The sequence below is a fragment of the Sorex araneus genome, chromosome X (assembly GCF_027595985.1).
Source record: "Sorex araneus isolate mSorAra2 chromosome X, mSorAra2.pri, whole genome shotgun sequence".
In the NCBI taxonomy this organism is placed as follows: domain Eukaryota; kingdom Metazoa; phylum Chordata; class Mammalia; order Eulipotyphla; family Soricidae; genus Sorex; species Sorex araneus.
The window spans coordinates 103,789,531-103,803,804 of NC_073313.1; the positions used below are offsets into that span (position 1 = coordinate 103,789,531).

At 35.9% G+C, this 14,274-nt stretch overlaps 1 protein-coding gene across 1 annotated transcript in view; it reads right to left on the bottom strand.

The window, feature by feature from the left end:
* MORC4 (MORC family CW-type zinc finger 4) overlaps positions 1-14,274 on the bottom strand; it is an 80,983-nt gene that overhangs the window by 42,592 nt on the left and 24,117 nt on the right. The window contains exons 8-9 of the mRNA XM_055121748.1: positions 10,185-10,304; positions 8,304-8,404 (exon numbers count right to left, since the gene is read on the bottom strand). Of these exons, the coding sequence (XP_054977723.1) occupies positions 8,304-8,404; positions 10,185-10,304 (221 nt within the window). The remainder of the gene's footprint in view (positions 1-8,303; positions 8,405-10,184; positions 10,305-14,274) is intronic.

Consider the following 14,274-nt stretch of genomic DNA (forward strand, 5'->3'; position numbering starts at 1 on the left):
ATTGTTTCAAAGAAAACATTGATGTTACTCAATTATAAAAAATTATATTACTACAGTAAAATGTTTAATAAAGGGAAAACGACTGTGGCATATATGGAAGTTTTATAAATTTCTCAGCTTTGTAACAGTAAAGTTTATTTAAAAATTATTGGTTAAACAAATTACAGCCAAGAGTTCCACCAATCTGAGGAAGAAGTCATACATATATATTTAGGAGGTTCTAAAAGTTCCAATCAAACGAAAGCCAAAGAGAAGAAACACCAGCACACAGTAAAATTAAAACAGCAATGCCAAAGATAGAGATACAAGTCTGGAAGCATGGGATGGAGTGATAATACAGCAGGTAGGGCTTTTCCCCTGCATGCAGTTGACTGAGGTTTAGTCCCCAGCATCCCATACAGTACCCCCGAGCACTAGCAGTTGCAGAGCCAGGAATAACAACCCCTGATCACTGCTGGGTGTCACCCACCAAAAAAAACAAAAAATGTTTAAAAAGGAAGTCTTGAACCAGCAATAATAAAGGCTCACTAATATGGGAACTCCAGTAAGACTCCCAGCAGATTTATAAAATAAAACCAACAAGCATACTGTCAATATGTTTAATAAAAAAGGACATCCAAATAAAAATAATTCAGCTAGATCATCACTCAAATTAGCAGGAATGACACAAAGTTTTTCAAATAAATTATTATTAAAGAAATACATGACCACTAAATGCTAAACACTAATCTTCTCTAAAATAAGTAGTAGTAGTTGGAAATAGTAAGATACAAGTACACATAAAATATGGGAAAGCAGGGGAATAACAAGATCTCTTACAATTAACTCAAGGTTGACTTGCTTTAAATATAATAGAGGTTATATTAGCTTACAACTCCAGATTTTAACTTTATGAAAATCTCAAGACAAATGAAACAAGAAGAGGCCACTGGAACATAATAGGCAAGCATCAAAGTACAAGGGGGAAAAGTAAAGGAAGGTCAAATAAACAAAGGCAAACTTCACAAATATCCAAATTCCATATAGAAAAATGGTAACAAATGTCTACTTCAGTAAATTCAGTAAACACAAATGGTCTGAAATCACAAAGTAAAAATCAAAGAATGGTCGGATGGATCAGGAAATAACCCTAACATTCTGCGGCTTACAAAGACACACCTGAAATTTTATAATAAACATAGATTAGAAGTAAAAATTCTGCAAAATATTCACACAGGCAAACAATATTCTGAAAAGGCAGATTGTCATTTTATATCAGGCAAAATAAATTTCAAACTGAAAATGGCAGTAAGAGAGAGGTAGAGACATTATATAATGTCCAGGTACCAATCCATATATAAAAGTTTGGTGCACTAACATACATATGCCAAATAAAGGAGTTTAAAATATAGAAAGCAGCTACCAGCAGGCTGGAATAAAGACCATCTTTAGCAGTACAACAAAAATAATATATTTTAATACTTTCCTCTCATCACTGGGTAGAACAACCAGACAATCCCCATCCCAACTTGAAGGAAATAAAAGACTTAAAAGATGAACAGGAAGGGCTGGGTTTAACGGATATTTAGAGGGTTCTCTAACCCCCAAAAGGTTAAGTACACATTCTTCCCCAGTATATATGGGAGAGTTTCCAGGTCGACCACATAATGGGAGACAAAGGAAGTATTCATGAAATCAAGGAAATAAAAAGTGTATGAAGCATCTTTTCAGACAACAATGCTATGAAGGTAGAAAAAAAAGCATAGAAGTTTGGGGAAAATGCAAACATTTGGAGACTAAACAACACAATATTGAACAACCATTAAATCTAAGAGGAAACCAAAGGAATCAAAATATTGTTGGAAGCGAGAAAGAATGAAGAAATGCAGTATCAGAATATAGGGGACATAGCAGAAGCTGTTCTTAAAGGAAAGTTAACAGCAATATAATCTTACATCAGGAAACAGATTTCAAATAATGAATATAAACTCACAATATTTTTTGTTTGCTTTCTGTTTGGGGGCCATACCTGGCAGTGCTCAAGGCTTACTACTGGTTCTGCACTGAGGGATAACTCCTGGCAGGCTCACAGACTACAACTAGTGCCAGGGATCAAACTCAAGTCAGCCATGTGCAGGCAAATGCCTTACTCACTGAATTCTACACTGGCCCCATAACCTCACATTGTTAAATTAGAAAAGAACAACACATGAAGACCAAAGTAAGTCGAATGAAGGAAAAATAAAAATCAAGAGTAGAAATGAAAAATGAAAGTTTTTAAATGAAACAAAAATGTTATTAACTTTTTGGAGGAAGATGAGGGATTTGAGTCACACTCTGCAGTGTTCAGGGGCTATTTTTGGCTCTGTGCTCAAGAGTAACATCAGTAACTGCTTGGGGTAAGGATCCTCTGTGGTTCTAGGGACCAAACTCAGGTCAGTCATGTGCAAGGCCTCTAGCCCCTAAGATGTTTTATTTTAAAATAAAAATATTGACAAACAGTTAGCTAGATTAATGCAGAAAAAAAAAACAAATGGGATCAGAAATGAAAAAGGGAAAAGATAAAACTGATATCACAAAAATACTCAAGAGCATAAGCTATTATTATCAACTTTGTGCCACTAAATGGAAGAACCAATAGAGGGCTATGAGAAAAAAGATTGGTAAGTTATAAGAAAAGATGTAAGAAACCTTTAGATATAACAGAAGATGGGAGAAAAGTCTGACAAAAATACACCATATAATTTGGATGAGTTCAAGAGTAATAATGCAACAATTGTTGGAGACCTTACAAAATGGGAAGACAAATTTCATAAGAATCACTAAAGAAATCAGATAAAAATTTCCCAAAGTAGAGGAGTGCATGCTTCCATATACAATACGCCAAAGGACCTAGCAAAAATAAACCCAAATAGAAAAGCTCCAAGACCCATTGTACTCACAATGACAAAAGCCAAAGCCAAAGACAGAATATTGAAAGCTACAAGGCCAAAAAAGTAATTTAAATACAAAGGAACTCCCTTAAGATTCACACAGCATACCTACCAGATGAGATTTTTACAAGCCAGAAGAGAATAGTGAAAAAGAAAAAAAACACCTCAACAAAATTAGCACCTCAACAAGACTATTCCATCTGGCTGTATTATCATTTACATTTGAAAGAATGATACAAAATTTCATGGACAGGAAACAGTTTAGGGAATTTAGTCTTGAAGCCAGCTTTGCAAAACAGCATTAAAAGAAGCATCTTTAAAAGACAAAATAAATTTCTTAGTTCTTTGTCTCGAGTGTAGCATTTGCTCAGGGTACTTATGGTTGCCATCTACTAGATTAAGAAATGTCATTTTACTCTTTGCTTGCTAAGAGTTTAATACTTTTTCAATAATTGTTTCATTTATGTTTAATGATATTTCTACGCTATTGAGATGAATTTTTACATTCATAGTTTTAATTACAATTTGTTATTTATTAATACAGTATATTATCCTCTAACATTAAACTTAACATTCCATATTTAGGATAAAACACATTTTTATAGGTCTATTCAGATTTTACTTTAATTTTTAAAAACTAGTCTCTCTTCCACATTCTTAGTAAATTATTTTTACAATATGTTTCACATAAGTTTTAAAATGCGTTATTATAGACATATCCATGCTATTAGTGTTTTATTTATTTACCTGTAAAAAATAAATGGATACTTCTAGAAAAAAAAACATTAACCTTTAAAAATATTTCAGAATCTAGGGGCTGGAGCAATAGTACAGCGGGTAGGGCATTTGCCTTGCACGCAGCTGACCCGTGTTCAATTCCCAGCATCACATATGGTCCTCTGAGCACCGCCAGGGGTGATTCCTGAGTACAGAGCCAGGAGTAACCCCTGTGCATTGCCAGGTGTGACCCAAAAGGCAAAAAAAAATTCAGAATCTAAACAAAATTAATACATTTTAAGGTCCTAATACCTCCCAAGACTTAATCAGGAGGAAAATGTAAACCAAAACTGACCGATTATTACTATTATCATTACTTTAAATTATTATTATTATTATTATTATTAATAATGAATCAGCATGAGGTACAGTTACATGATTACAAACTTTCATGTTTGCATGTCAGTCATACAATGATCGAGTACATATCCCTTCACCAGTGCCCATTCTCCACCACCAATGATCCCAGTATCCCTCCCACCACCTCCACCCCATCTTCCCCACCCCACCCTGCATTTGTGGCAGGGCAATCCCTTTTGTTCTCTCTCTCCTTTTGGGTGTTGTGGTTTGGAAAAGAGGCAATGAGTGGCCGTTGTGTTCGATCTATAGTCTACATTCGGCACACATCTCCCAACCCGAGCGGGTCCTCCAGACACCCTTTATTTGGTGTTTCCTTCTCTATATGAGCTGTCTTTCCCCACACATGATGAGACCAACTTCCAAGCTGTTGAGTAATCCTCCTGGTACTTATCTCTACTAATCTTGTGTGTTAGTCTCCTATTCTGTTACTTTATATTCCACAGGTAAGTGCAATCTTTCTATGTCTATACCTCTCCTTTTGAATCATTTCACTTAACATGATACTTTCCATGTCGATCCACTTATACATACATTTCATGACTTTATCTTTTCTAACAGCTGCATAGTATTCCATTGTGTAGATGTACCAAATTTCTTTAACCAGTCACCTGTTCTTGGGCACTCATGTTTTTTCCAGATTTTGGCTATTGTAAACAGTGCAGCAATGAATATACAAGTGCAAATGTCATTTATACTATACTTTTTTGTATCTCCAGGATATATTCCCAGAGGTGGGATTACTGGGTCAAATGGGAGCTCGATTTATATTTTTTTGAGAAGCGTCCATACTGTTTTCCAAAAGGGCTGAGTCAGCATTCCCACCAGCAGTGAAGGCTAGTCCCTTTCTCTCCACATCCATGCCAACACTGGTTGCTTGTGTTTTGGGATGCAGTGACCAATTATTATTATATAAATTGAAAGAATAATTAAAATTCTCCCACAAAAGCTCAGCACTAGATAGGTTCACTAGTAAGTTATTCTAAAACTTCAAAGAAGACTTATCCTTCTCAAGCTCTTCTATGAAATAGAAAAAGTAAGGGGATGGAGAGACAGCCCCACAGATAGGGCAGCATGTAAGGCTGAGCAACCGCAAGTCCCATTGCTGGCATCCCTTATCGCCCTCTAAACCCCGCCAGGAGTGACCCCTGATGGCAGAACCAGTAATGAGCACTGAGCACCACTCAGTGTGCACTCCCAAACCAAAAAATAAAGTTAAAGAAATAGGAACTCTAAATTGTTTTTACAAGTCCACGATAACCCTGATACCAAAAGCTGACAGAAATATCTCCGAAGCATAAAATTATAGACAACATCCCTGATGAACACAGATGCAAAGGTTCTCTTATCTTAGCAAACTAAATTCAGTAATACATTAAAAATGATATACCGAGAAAAAGTAGCATGTATTCCAGCAACGCAGCATTTGTTCAGTAAGTGCAAATCAGTAAATACAAAACACTACATCAACAAAAGTAACTATAAAATTATATAATTACTGCATAGAAAGCAATTGATAAGATTCAACACACATCTCAACAAAATGGGGATAGATGGAACATTATAGACATTTTTAATATCACTCAGTTGCAAAAAGAGCAAAAGCCTTTCTTGTATGATTAAGCACAAGGCAAGAAAGTCCCCTATCACCCCTATTATTAAACACAGTACTGGGAGTCCTAGCTACAGACTTGAAGAACAAATTTAAATGATTCAGATTGGAAATGAAGAAGCTTAACTATTACTACTTGAAGTAATGATCTAGTAATTACTACTAGAAGACATGATATTATACAGAAAAACCCAGAAAACTGCCAAAATTATAAGAGCAATATACCTACACAGTAAAGTATCAAGCTACAGAATCAATATACAAAATCTTATACTTTATATAAGATGTATACAATGATGTATAAGAGAAAGAAATCAAAGAAGCAACCCCATTTACAACAGTGTCAAAAAAAGTAACTACTTAGGAATCTACTCAATAAAGAAGGTGAAAGGACTTTTACACTGAAAATTATTATTATGAAAATGGTCACTATGAAACACAAGGAAATGGAAAACCAGTCCATGTTCCATAGATTTTAATATTTATCATTGTTAAATTGGTATTCAACTAAAAAGCATTATACATATTCAATGCAATGCCTATCAAAATTTCAATGACATTTTAAAGGACATACATAAAATACTATTTAAATTCATGAAACCATAAAACTGTAAAGATAGCTAAGGCAATCTTAAGAAAAAATGATGAGAAGCTTTGCATTTCCTGACTTTAAACTATACTATGAAGTTGTAGTAATGAAACAAGTATGGTACTATAATAAAAGACTCACAGACAAATAGAACTGAGAGCCCAGAAGCAAGCCCTTAGACATAGAGACAGTTCATATATGACAAAGGAGCGAACAACGTAGCTTAGAGGAAAGACGGCTCTTGAACAAATGCTGATGGGGATTATGGTTGGCCATATTCAAAGTATTCAAATTAAACAACTTCCTCACTGCATACACAAGTTAACTCTAAGTGAATTAAATACCTTGAATCCATAAAATGAAACAAGGAAAACATAGAACTCTCCAAAGGTATCTTTAATTATTTGACCTCAGTGGCAGGCAAAGGGGAAAGCAAAACAAACAGAATTACATAAAAGAAAATCTTCACTGTGAACTTAACTATTTCATTGCAGTGAAAAGGCACCCCACTGTATTGAAGAACATATTCATACATCATGCATCCTACAAAAAATGATATCCAAGATATATCAAGCAGTCAACAAACTCAAGAACGACAACCCACCCATTCAAAAAGTGGGATTTGTGTTTAACAGATATTTCTTCAAGAAAGACAGAGATGGCCAACAGACACACACAAAAAGTGCCTAATGTCATTGATAATAGGGAGGTTAAAATGAAAAATAAATGAAAAGCAGGGAGATGCAAATAAAAAAGTTCACAAGAATGAGAATGGGATATTCAAAAAAGTATACTAAACAATCAGTACTTGTGGAAATATAGTGAAAAAGGACCTTCATCCACTCTTGGTGGGACTGAAAACTTAATTCAGTATCTATGAAAATGTCTGGAAATTTCTCAAAAACTTAAAATAGAACTACCATATGACCTATAATTTCACTCCTTTGTATTTATCCTAAGAACATAGAAACACTAATTAAAAAAGATGTATGCATATCTGCACTCACTACGGCACTGTTTGCAATAGCCTGGATCTGGAAACAATCCAAGTGTCCAACAAATGAGTGAATATGTGGATTATATAAACTTTGGAATACAGTCCTAGTCCAGAAAAGATAAAATCTAACTTTTTGCTATATGATTAATATAACTGATAGTGTCATGTTAAGTGGAATAAGTCTCAGGGGGAAGACAAGTGCCAGATGATCTCATTTATATGTAAAGCAAGCAAGGAAATAGGCAATGGCCAATGGAAACAAACTTTTCGATTCTAATGAGAAAACAGAGGTTATCAAGAGGGGGCAGGGGGACTGGAACAGGTGGGGAAGAAAGGCAGATAAGAAGGGATCTAGTGATGGTGGCAGAGTTATATTGGCACCACGGTGGTAGGTGTAGTATAGCAGCATTGTATGCTTAAAGCATGGGTGGGGAATCTTTTTTTCAGCCAAGGGCCATTTGGATATTTCAGAACACCATTTGCAGGCCATATAATACAGGCAGATGGCTTCAAACAGCTGACAGGGTTGCAAACAGCTGACAAGAATACATGTCTGTCCGGTAATGTACCAGTGCCAGACCAAGTGATTTTGAAGACCTTATATGGTCTGTGGGATGGATATTCTCCATCCCTGGCCTATAACATAAATATTAAGACTACTAGAAACTGTGTTACCTCATTAATATTAAGGAAGATAAAAATATAAGAAAATTATTTTTGAAAAGATTCCCCCAAAATAACAAAATGATAGTAACCAGAAGGGAAATAGAAGGAGGCAGCTAGATAAAGTGAGTAAAACGGAGAAAAATTACATGGTTTTAGACTAGACTTTCTGTTGGTTAGCATAATGTAGTATAAATATATTTAAATTATAATGCTATCTACCTGAAACCTACATAATGTTTTAAACAATGTTACTCCAATAAAAACTTAAATTTTAAAAGTATCTAATTTTGTAAAATACATGCTTTGACTGGTTTTTAAAAATTATTTTAGAAAACTTCAGAGAAGATAATCATATTCAACTACCAGGTATAGTTCAGGTTCAGAATAACTCACCGGTATTCCCTGGTATATTCAAAGTCCTGTTTGTTGTATGCAGGTTTTAAAAAGTTGCATTCAATGACTCCAATTACTCCCATACCTTCTCCATGAGTTGGCTTAAAAGAAAAATATTAATTTTAATACTCACATTATTGTTGAATGCCTGAAGGCAATTTATTTTATTTCAAACAATAATAGAAAGATTACATAACATTCATGGGTAAGAAAAGGTCAATATTTCTAATGAAACACTCAGGACTTACTTCAATACATAACAAATGTTATACTGAACTAGAACCTCTGGCAAATTCTACAGCAGAGATTTTGCACACGATGATCCAAATAGCTCTGGATTTTCTAGGGATTAAAACCTCTATTACCTTCACTTTCATCAGTTTTATTTTCCAGGATACCTATAAGACTTAATTTTAATAATGACTACTAAAAAAATCAAGGCTAAATACTTTTCTAGGTAACTGAAACCAAACTTACTGAAAAAGGTAAGATGCTATACAATCATGAAACATCATAAAATATTTTTATGTGTATTTCACAAAACAACTACTACAGAGAATTAGTCTTATAATGTTACAGGTTGTTTCAAGAGATCTGGAAATTTAAAGAAAAAAATTGTTTTTAAATCTTTAGTGGAAGGAAGTGAGTCGAGCTGTAATTAGACTGGTACACAAACATGAATTGCAAAAGATCATATATATCATACAACAAGAAAATATAATATAGGCTAGAAACTAGCTAAGCTTGGTTTCATACTAGGTTGTTCAAGTGTTTCCTGTTCTTTACTTTTTGGGCCACACAATAGTGCTCAGGGCTTTCACCTGGCTCTGTGCTCAGGGATCATCCTAGAGGTGCTCTGTGGACAACAAACAGTTCCAGGTCTGGAACTAGGTTCAGCTGCTTGTATAGCAAGTACTTTAACCCCTGGGAATCTCCAGCCCCTACTCTACTGGGTAATATAAAGCCACTTATTGTATTTTTACAATGTTATCTATAAAACAACAATGAAGGAGATACATATGAGTATTACTGGTTTAAATTGTTGATATGAGAGTAACAGTTATATAGTTTGGTTTACAAACTAACTTTTCTTAATTCATCTCACTTAATTAACTCAGTCATGTACGCTGTGAAGTAGGAAGAGTACGTAAATAACTCTCCATTTTATGGGTAAGGAAACTGGACCTCAGAGAAATTAAATGATTTATGCTGGAGTGATAGCACAGAGGGCAGGGCATTTGACTTGCATGCGGTCGACTTGGGTTCGAGTTCTCCATCCTTCTCGGAGAGCCCGGCAAGTTACTGAGAGTATCACGCCCACATGGCAGAGCCTGGCAAGCTACCTGTGGTGTATTCAATATGTCAAAAACAATAGCAACAAGTCTCACAATGGAGATGTTACTGGTGCCCACTCGAGAAAATCGATGAACAACGGGACAGCAGTGCTGCAGTACTACGTAATATTACACAGCTTGTTAATTAAAAAGTCAGGACTCATATCCTGGTCATCAGTCCTTGAATTTTATACATCCATTACACTTCATGTCTCCCTACCCTACCCCCAATATAAAGAGTTACTCTTAAGCACTAAAAACTTATAGACATGGCAGAATTGTTGATGTTCTACTTTTCTTTTTAACAGCAACCTAGAAAGTGCATCCAGTAAAATTACTGGATTGATTCACTGAAGAATAAGAAGCAGAAAGATTTTCAATACAAGAAAGCTCACTGTTACAAGACAGAATTTAGGATCAGATTTACCAACCATCATAAAATAAAATAAGGGGTAAAAGCCATGAATGAAATCTATATTCCATGAAGATTTTAATTCCTTTCCATTCTATTTTAGCATCCTATGACAACGAAACACTGACCACTCACCTTCACTTGGCAGCCCACCTTCTCAAAGGACTTTATGAGTCGATTATTATGGTACATCATTACTCCGAACTGGTTATTACTTTTGCAAGAAAATCCAAAAGTTATTTTCACCTGCTTATTCTGAGAAAATCATTAAGGAGACAAACCAGAAGCTTTAACACATATTTGGTGTTCTATCACAGTGAAAATCATCAAACACCTCTGAAAATAAATTGATAAAGCTTTTCTGGAGGATATTTCAAAAGTTTGTGGCAATAGTTTTGAAAGTATTCTTAACTTCTAACAATGTAATTCTCCTTCTAATAACTTATCCTACAGAAAAAGGGAAACCAATAAAATTTTATGATAGAGAAACATATCAATTGCAAAAAAATGCAAGAAAAATATTGCAAGAATAATATGAAGAATGTAAACGACAATAAGGAAATGACTGAATAAATTTGGTATATTCACACGGCCTACTATTTAGCTCTTAAAATTATGTCTTTAGAATTAGTAGGGAGGGCAATGGAATGTGTGGTTTCCATGTTGGAGCCTGGGGTTTAATTCCTTGCACTGTATAATCAGACCCCTGAGGATCACCGGGACTCATCCTTGAGCACCTAGCCAAGAGTAGCCCAATATACCACGGGGTATGGTCCATAAATGGAAACTAAATATATTTGCAAATATTTAAAATATATGAAAAGAACAAAAGTGACAGTAAAACAGGTAGGGAACCTGTTTTGCAACCATATATGGTCCCCTGAGCCATGCCAGGACTAATCCCTGAGCACAGAGCCAAAAGTTAGCCCTGAGCCATCACTGGATGTGGCCCACACCCCAAATAAAAAGCAAAAATAAAATATATGAACAAATGTTTCTAAAACATGTAACTACAAACTTGTGTATAGAAAAACTGTAATGTGAGATAATATATCAAAATAATAATTCACTTATAATCACAAGATTCTCCTTAAACTTAGCTAGTTGCTCAATCTGCTGCCACATCTCCCTGCTACAATTCCCATAAGTTGCAAATGATACAAAACAAATCTGCCTAGTTATAAGCAATATGGTAAGTCCCATTATCCACTTGAAATACAATGAAAGCGAAAGTGCTTCTTAAGAACAAAAGCTTTTTTAGAAGTAAGAAGTAATGGATATTCCTTCTAAAACATATTTTATGGGAAGAAGTTCAAAATCTTGGGTAGATAAAATAACTAATTACTATACTTAAAAATACTGGTGTGGGCCAGAGCGCTAGTACAGTGGGTAGGGCATTTGCCTTGCACGCGGCTGACCTGTGTTCGATCCCTGGCATCCCATATAGTCCCCTGAACACTGCCAGGATTAATTCCTGAGTGCAGAGCAAGGAGTAACCCTGAGTATCGCCGGGTGTGACCCTTCAAAAAAGCCAAAAAAAGACCCAACCTAGGTGTCCAACAATACATAAGTGAATTATGAGGGTGTGATATACACAATGGAATATTAAGCAGCTGCAAAGAACAGTAAGTGATACAAGTCACTGCAACTTGGATGGAACTGGGGAGTATAATGTTAAGTGAATTAAGTCAGAAGGAGGAGGACAATCACAGGATAATCTCACTTATCTGTGGTATGTAGACTATCATGACAAGGGGCTGAAGTATTAAAGTGGGGGGACACCTACGTTCTCTTGACCCTAGAGTACAGGAAGGAGGACAGGAAGGAAAAGAATTGAGGGGAAGTAAAGGAGGCAGACAGAAAGTAAGTGGAGCAAGGATCAAGGGCCTTGTTCACACTATTGGGGATGGATGTGTGGTATATCTATACATGTAAACTTAACCTTTTAGGATACAGAATGTTAAATGCTTTCTGTTGAATGCTTTCAAAAAATCTAAATTGTTGGGCAGGAGTATACTGGATAGCTCCTCAAACTAGTAAAAGAAAGGACAAAAAGGTCTTTGACAATTGAGCTATAAATAAATCAGCATCAGTAAACTTGTCCCTCAGTGACCTCAAGGGAAATTCTATTAGTGGTTAATTTTACTCATGCCCATTAAGTGAATTCATTTAGCCCAAATTCTAATAGAGGAAGGTAACTAGTTCAATGGAAAGGGTTTGAGAAAAGTTAAGGTACATATGATACATATGAAATGTATGTATAGGAGTTGCTCTGACAGGAACCCACCAAAGAAAGAAACCGGTATATTTTTGTTTTGTTCTTGAGTTAGTTTGGGGGCCACACCCAGCAGTGCTCAGGGCTTACTCCAGGCTTTGTGCTTAGCGATCACTCCTGGCAAGACTTCGGGGAACATATGAAGAACCAGGGATTGAACCAGGGTTGACTTGTGTAAAATAAGCACCCTACCTAATGTACCATTGCTCCAATCCCTGTGTTTAAAAACAATAACTAGAAGAAACATATTTTAGAGTGGGTTTCTTTAAAACAGAACACCAAGATGGTGGGTTTGGAGTTGGAACACTGTAAGCCTGAAACTCTATTATTAATATGATTATAAATCATAATGCCTTAAAAATGAACATCAAAGAGACATAGAAATACAAGGACTGGGAGATATTACAGGGGCTAGAATATAAGCTTGGCATGAAGCCTTCCTGAATTGAAGGCACAGGATTTCCTAAGCACGCTGTGTGCTGTGCAGGGTGATTCTGGCCCTCTCAAGCACCATAGGGCCAGAGAAATACTGTATCCTTGGGCCCTCCCACTGAGCAGGGTGGCGGCTGAGTATTGCTGAGAATGGCCCGAGTCACCTCTACACCATATGAGAAGCCATAACAGATTTAAAAATAAAAGGGAAAACTGAAAGAAATTCAAGGATACAGGACAGCAAAAAATGCTCCATCAAACTTATTCTCTTTAGGGTAGCTCCGAATGTACATTAAAAACGGCAAGTTTATTAACAGAGAATTGTAGAAAAATTCTGCACTTAAAATGATTGATGGCGAATGTGAAATAACTATCATCTATTTCTAGTCATTGTTGGTCATGCTTTAGAAAGTCAATTACAAATCTAATTTTGCACGTTGTCAGCTACTTGAACCCAGCTCTTCCATTTGTGAACTTGAACTTCAACTATGTATCTTTAGAAGAATAGTGTTTTACTGCAGTGCTAGTAGTGTGAATCTATTTTAATGGAACCTTTCACATTTATGGTTTCAAATTAAAGTCAATCATATATCCAATATAAAACACAAATTGATTAATGTAGGTTACTTGACATCTTAAGAGGTTTATAAAGGTCCAGGATAAAGATAGCTTGACTACAGTTTCAATCAAAGGGATTTTTTTTCAGACTTTTAAAACAGTCACAACTTTGGGCATTAAAATAGTGTGGCCAGACATATTCTCTATCTTAGGAGCTGGAATTGCCTGTGCTCAACATTAAGATGTGTAATTTATTTCTTTTACATTATGGTGTATTCTCCAACTTGGAAGTCACCCACATCTCAATTTGGGATAAGTACTCTCAGCTCTGTTCCCTCTGGAGAAACCCATGTTCTCTCTTTCATGTATGTGTGTCTCTCTCCTCGTATACTCTAAATAAAAACTATTTTACTTGGGGCCAGAGAAAAAAATGTATAGGAGGAAAGATGCTTGCCCTACATGTAGTCACTGATTTATTGATTCGATCTCCAGCACTACATATGGCTGGTTCCTCTGAACACAATTCCTGAAGTAAGCCTAGCACCTCCAGATACGGCACACACCACCACCACCCCACAAAACACTAGTTTACTTAAAAAATTCTAAATACTGGATCAATTTGGGGGCATTTCATGGTAAAGTATTCAGTCATCAAAAGAAAAGTATATTGTTTAATTAATTCATTTTCCTGTAATATTTGGTAAGTTGGACTGGAGCGATAGCATAGCAGGTATGGCGTTTGCCTTGCACACAGTCGACCCAGGTTTGATTCCTCCGCCCCACTTGGAGAGCCCGGCAAGCTACCGAGTATCCTGCCCCCATGGCAGAGCCTGTCAACTCCCTGTGGCATATTTGATATGCCAAAAACAGTAACAACAAGTCTCACAATAGAGACGTTACTGGTGCCCGATCAAGCAAATCAATGAACAATGGGACGGATGACAGTGCTGCAGTACTACC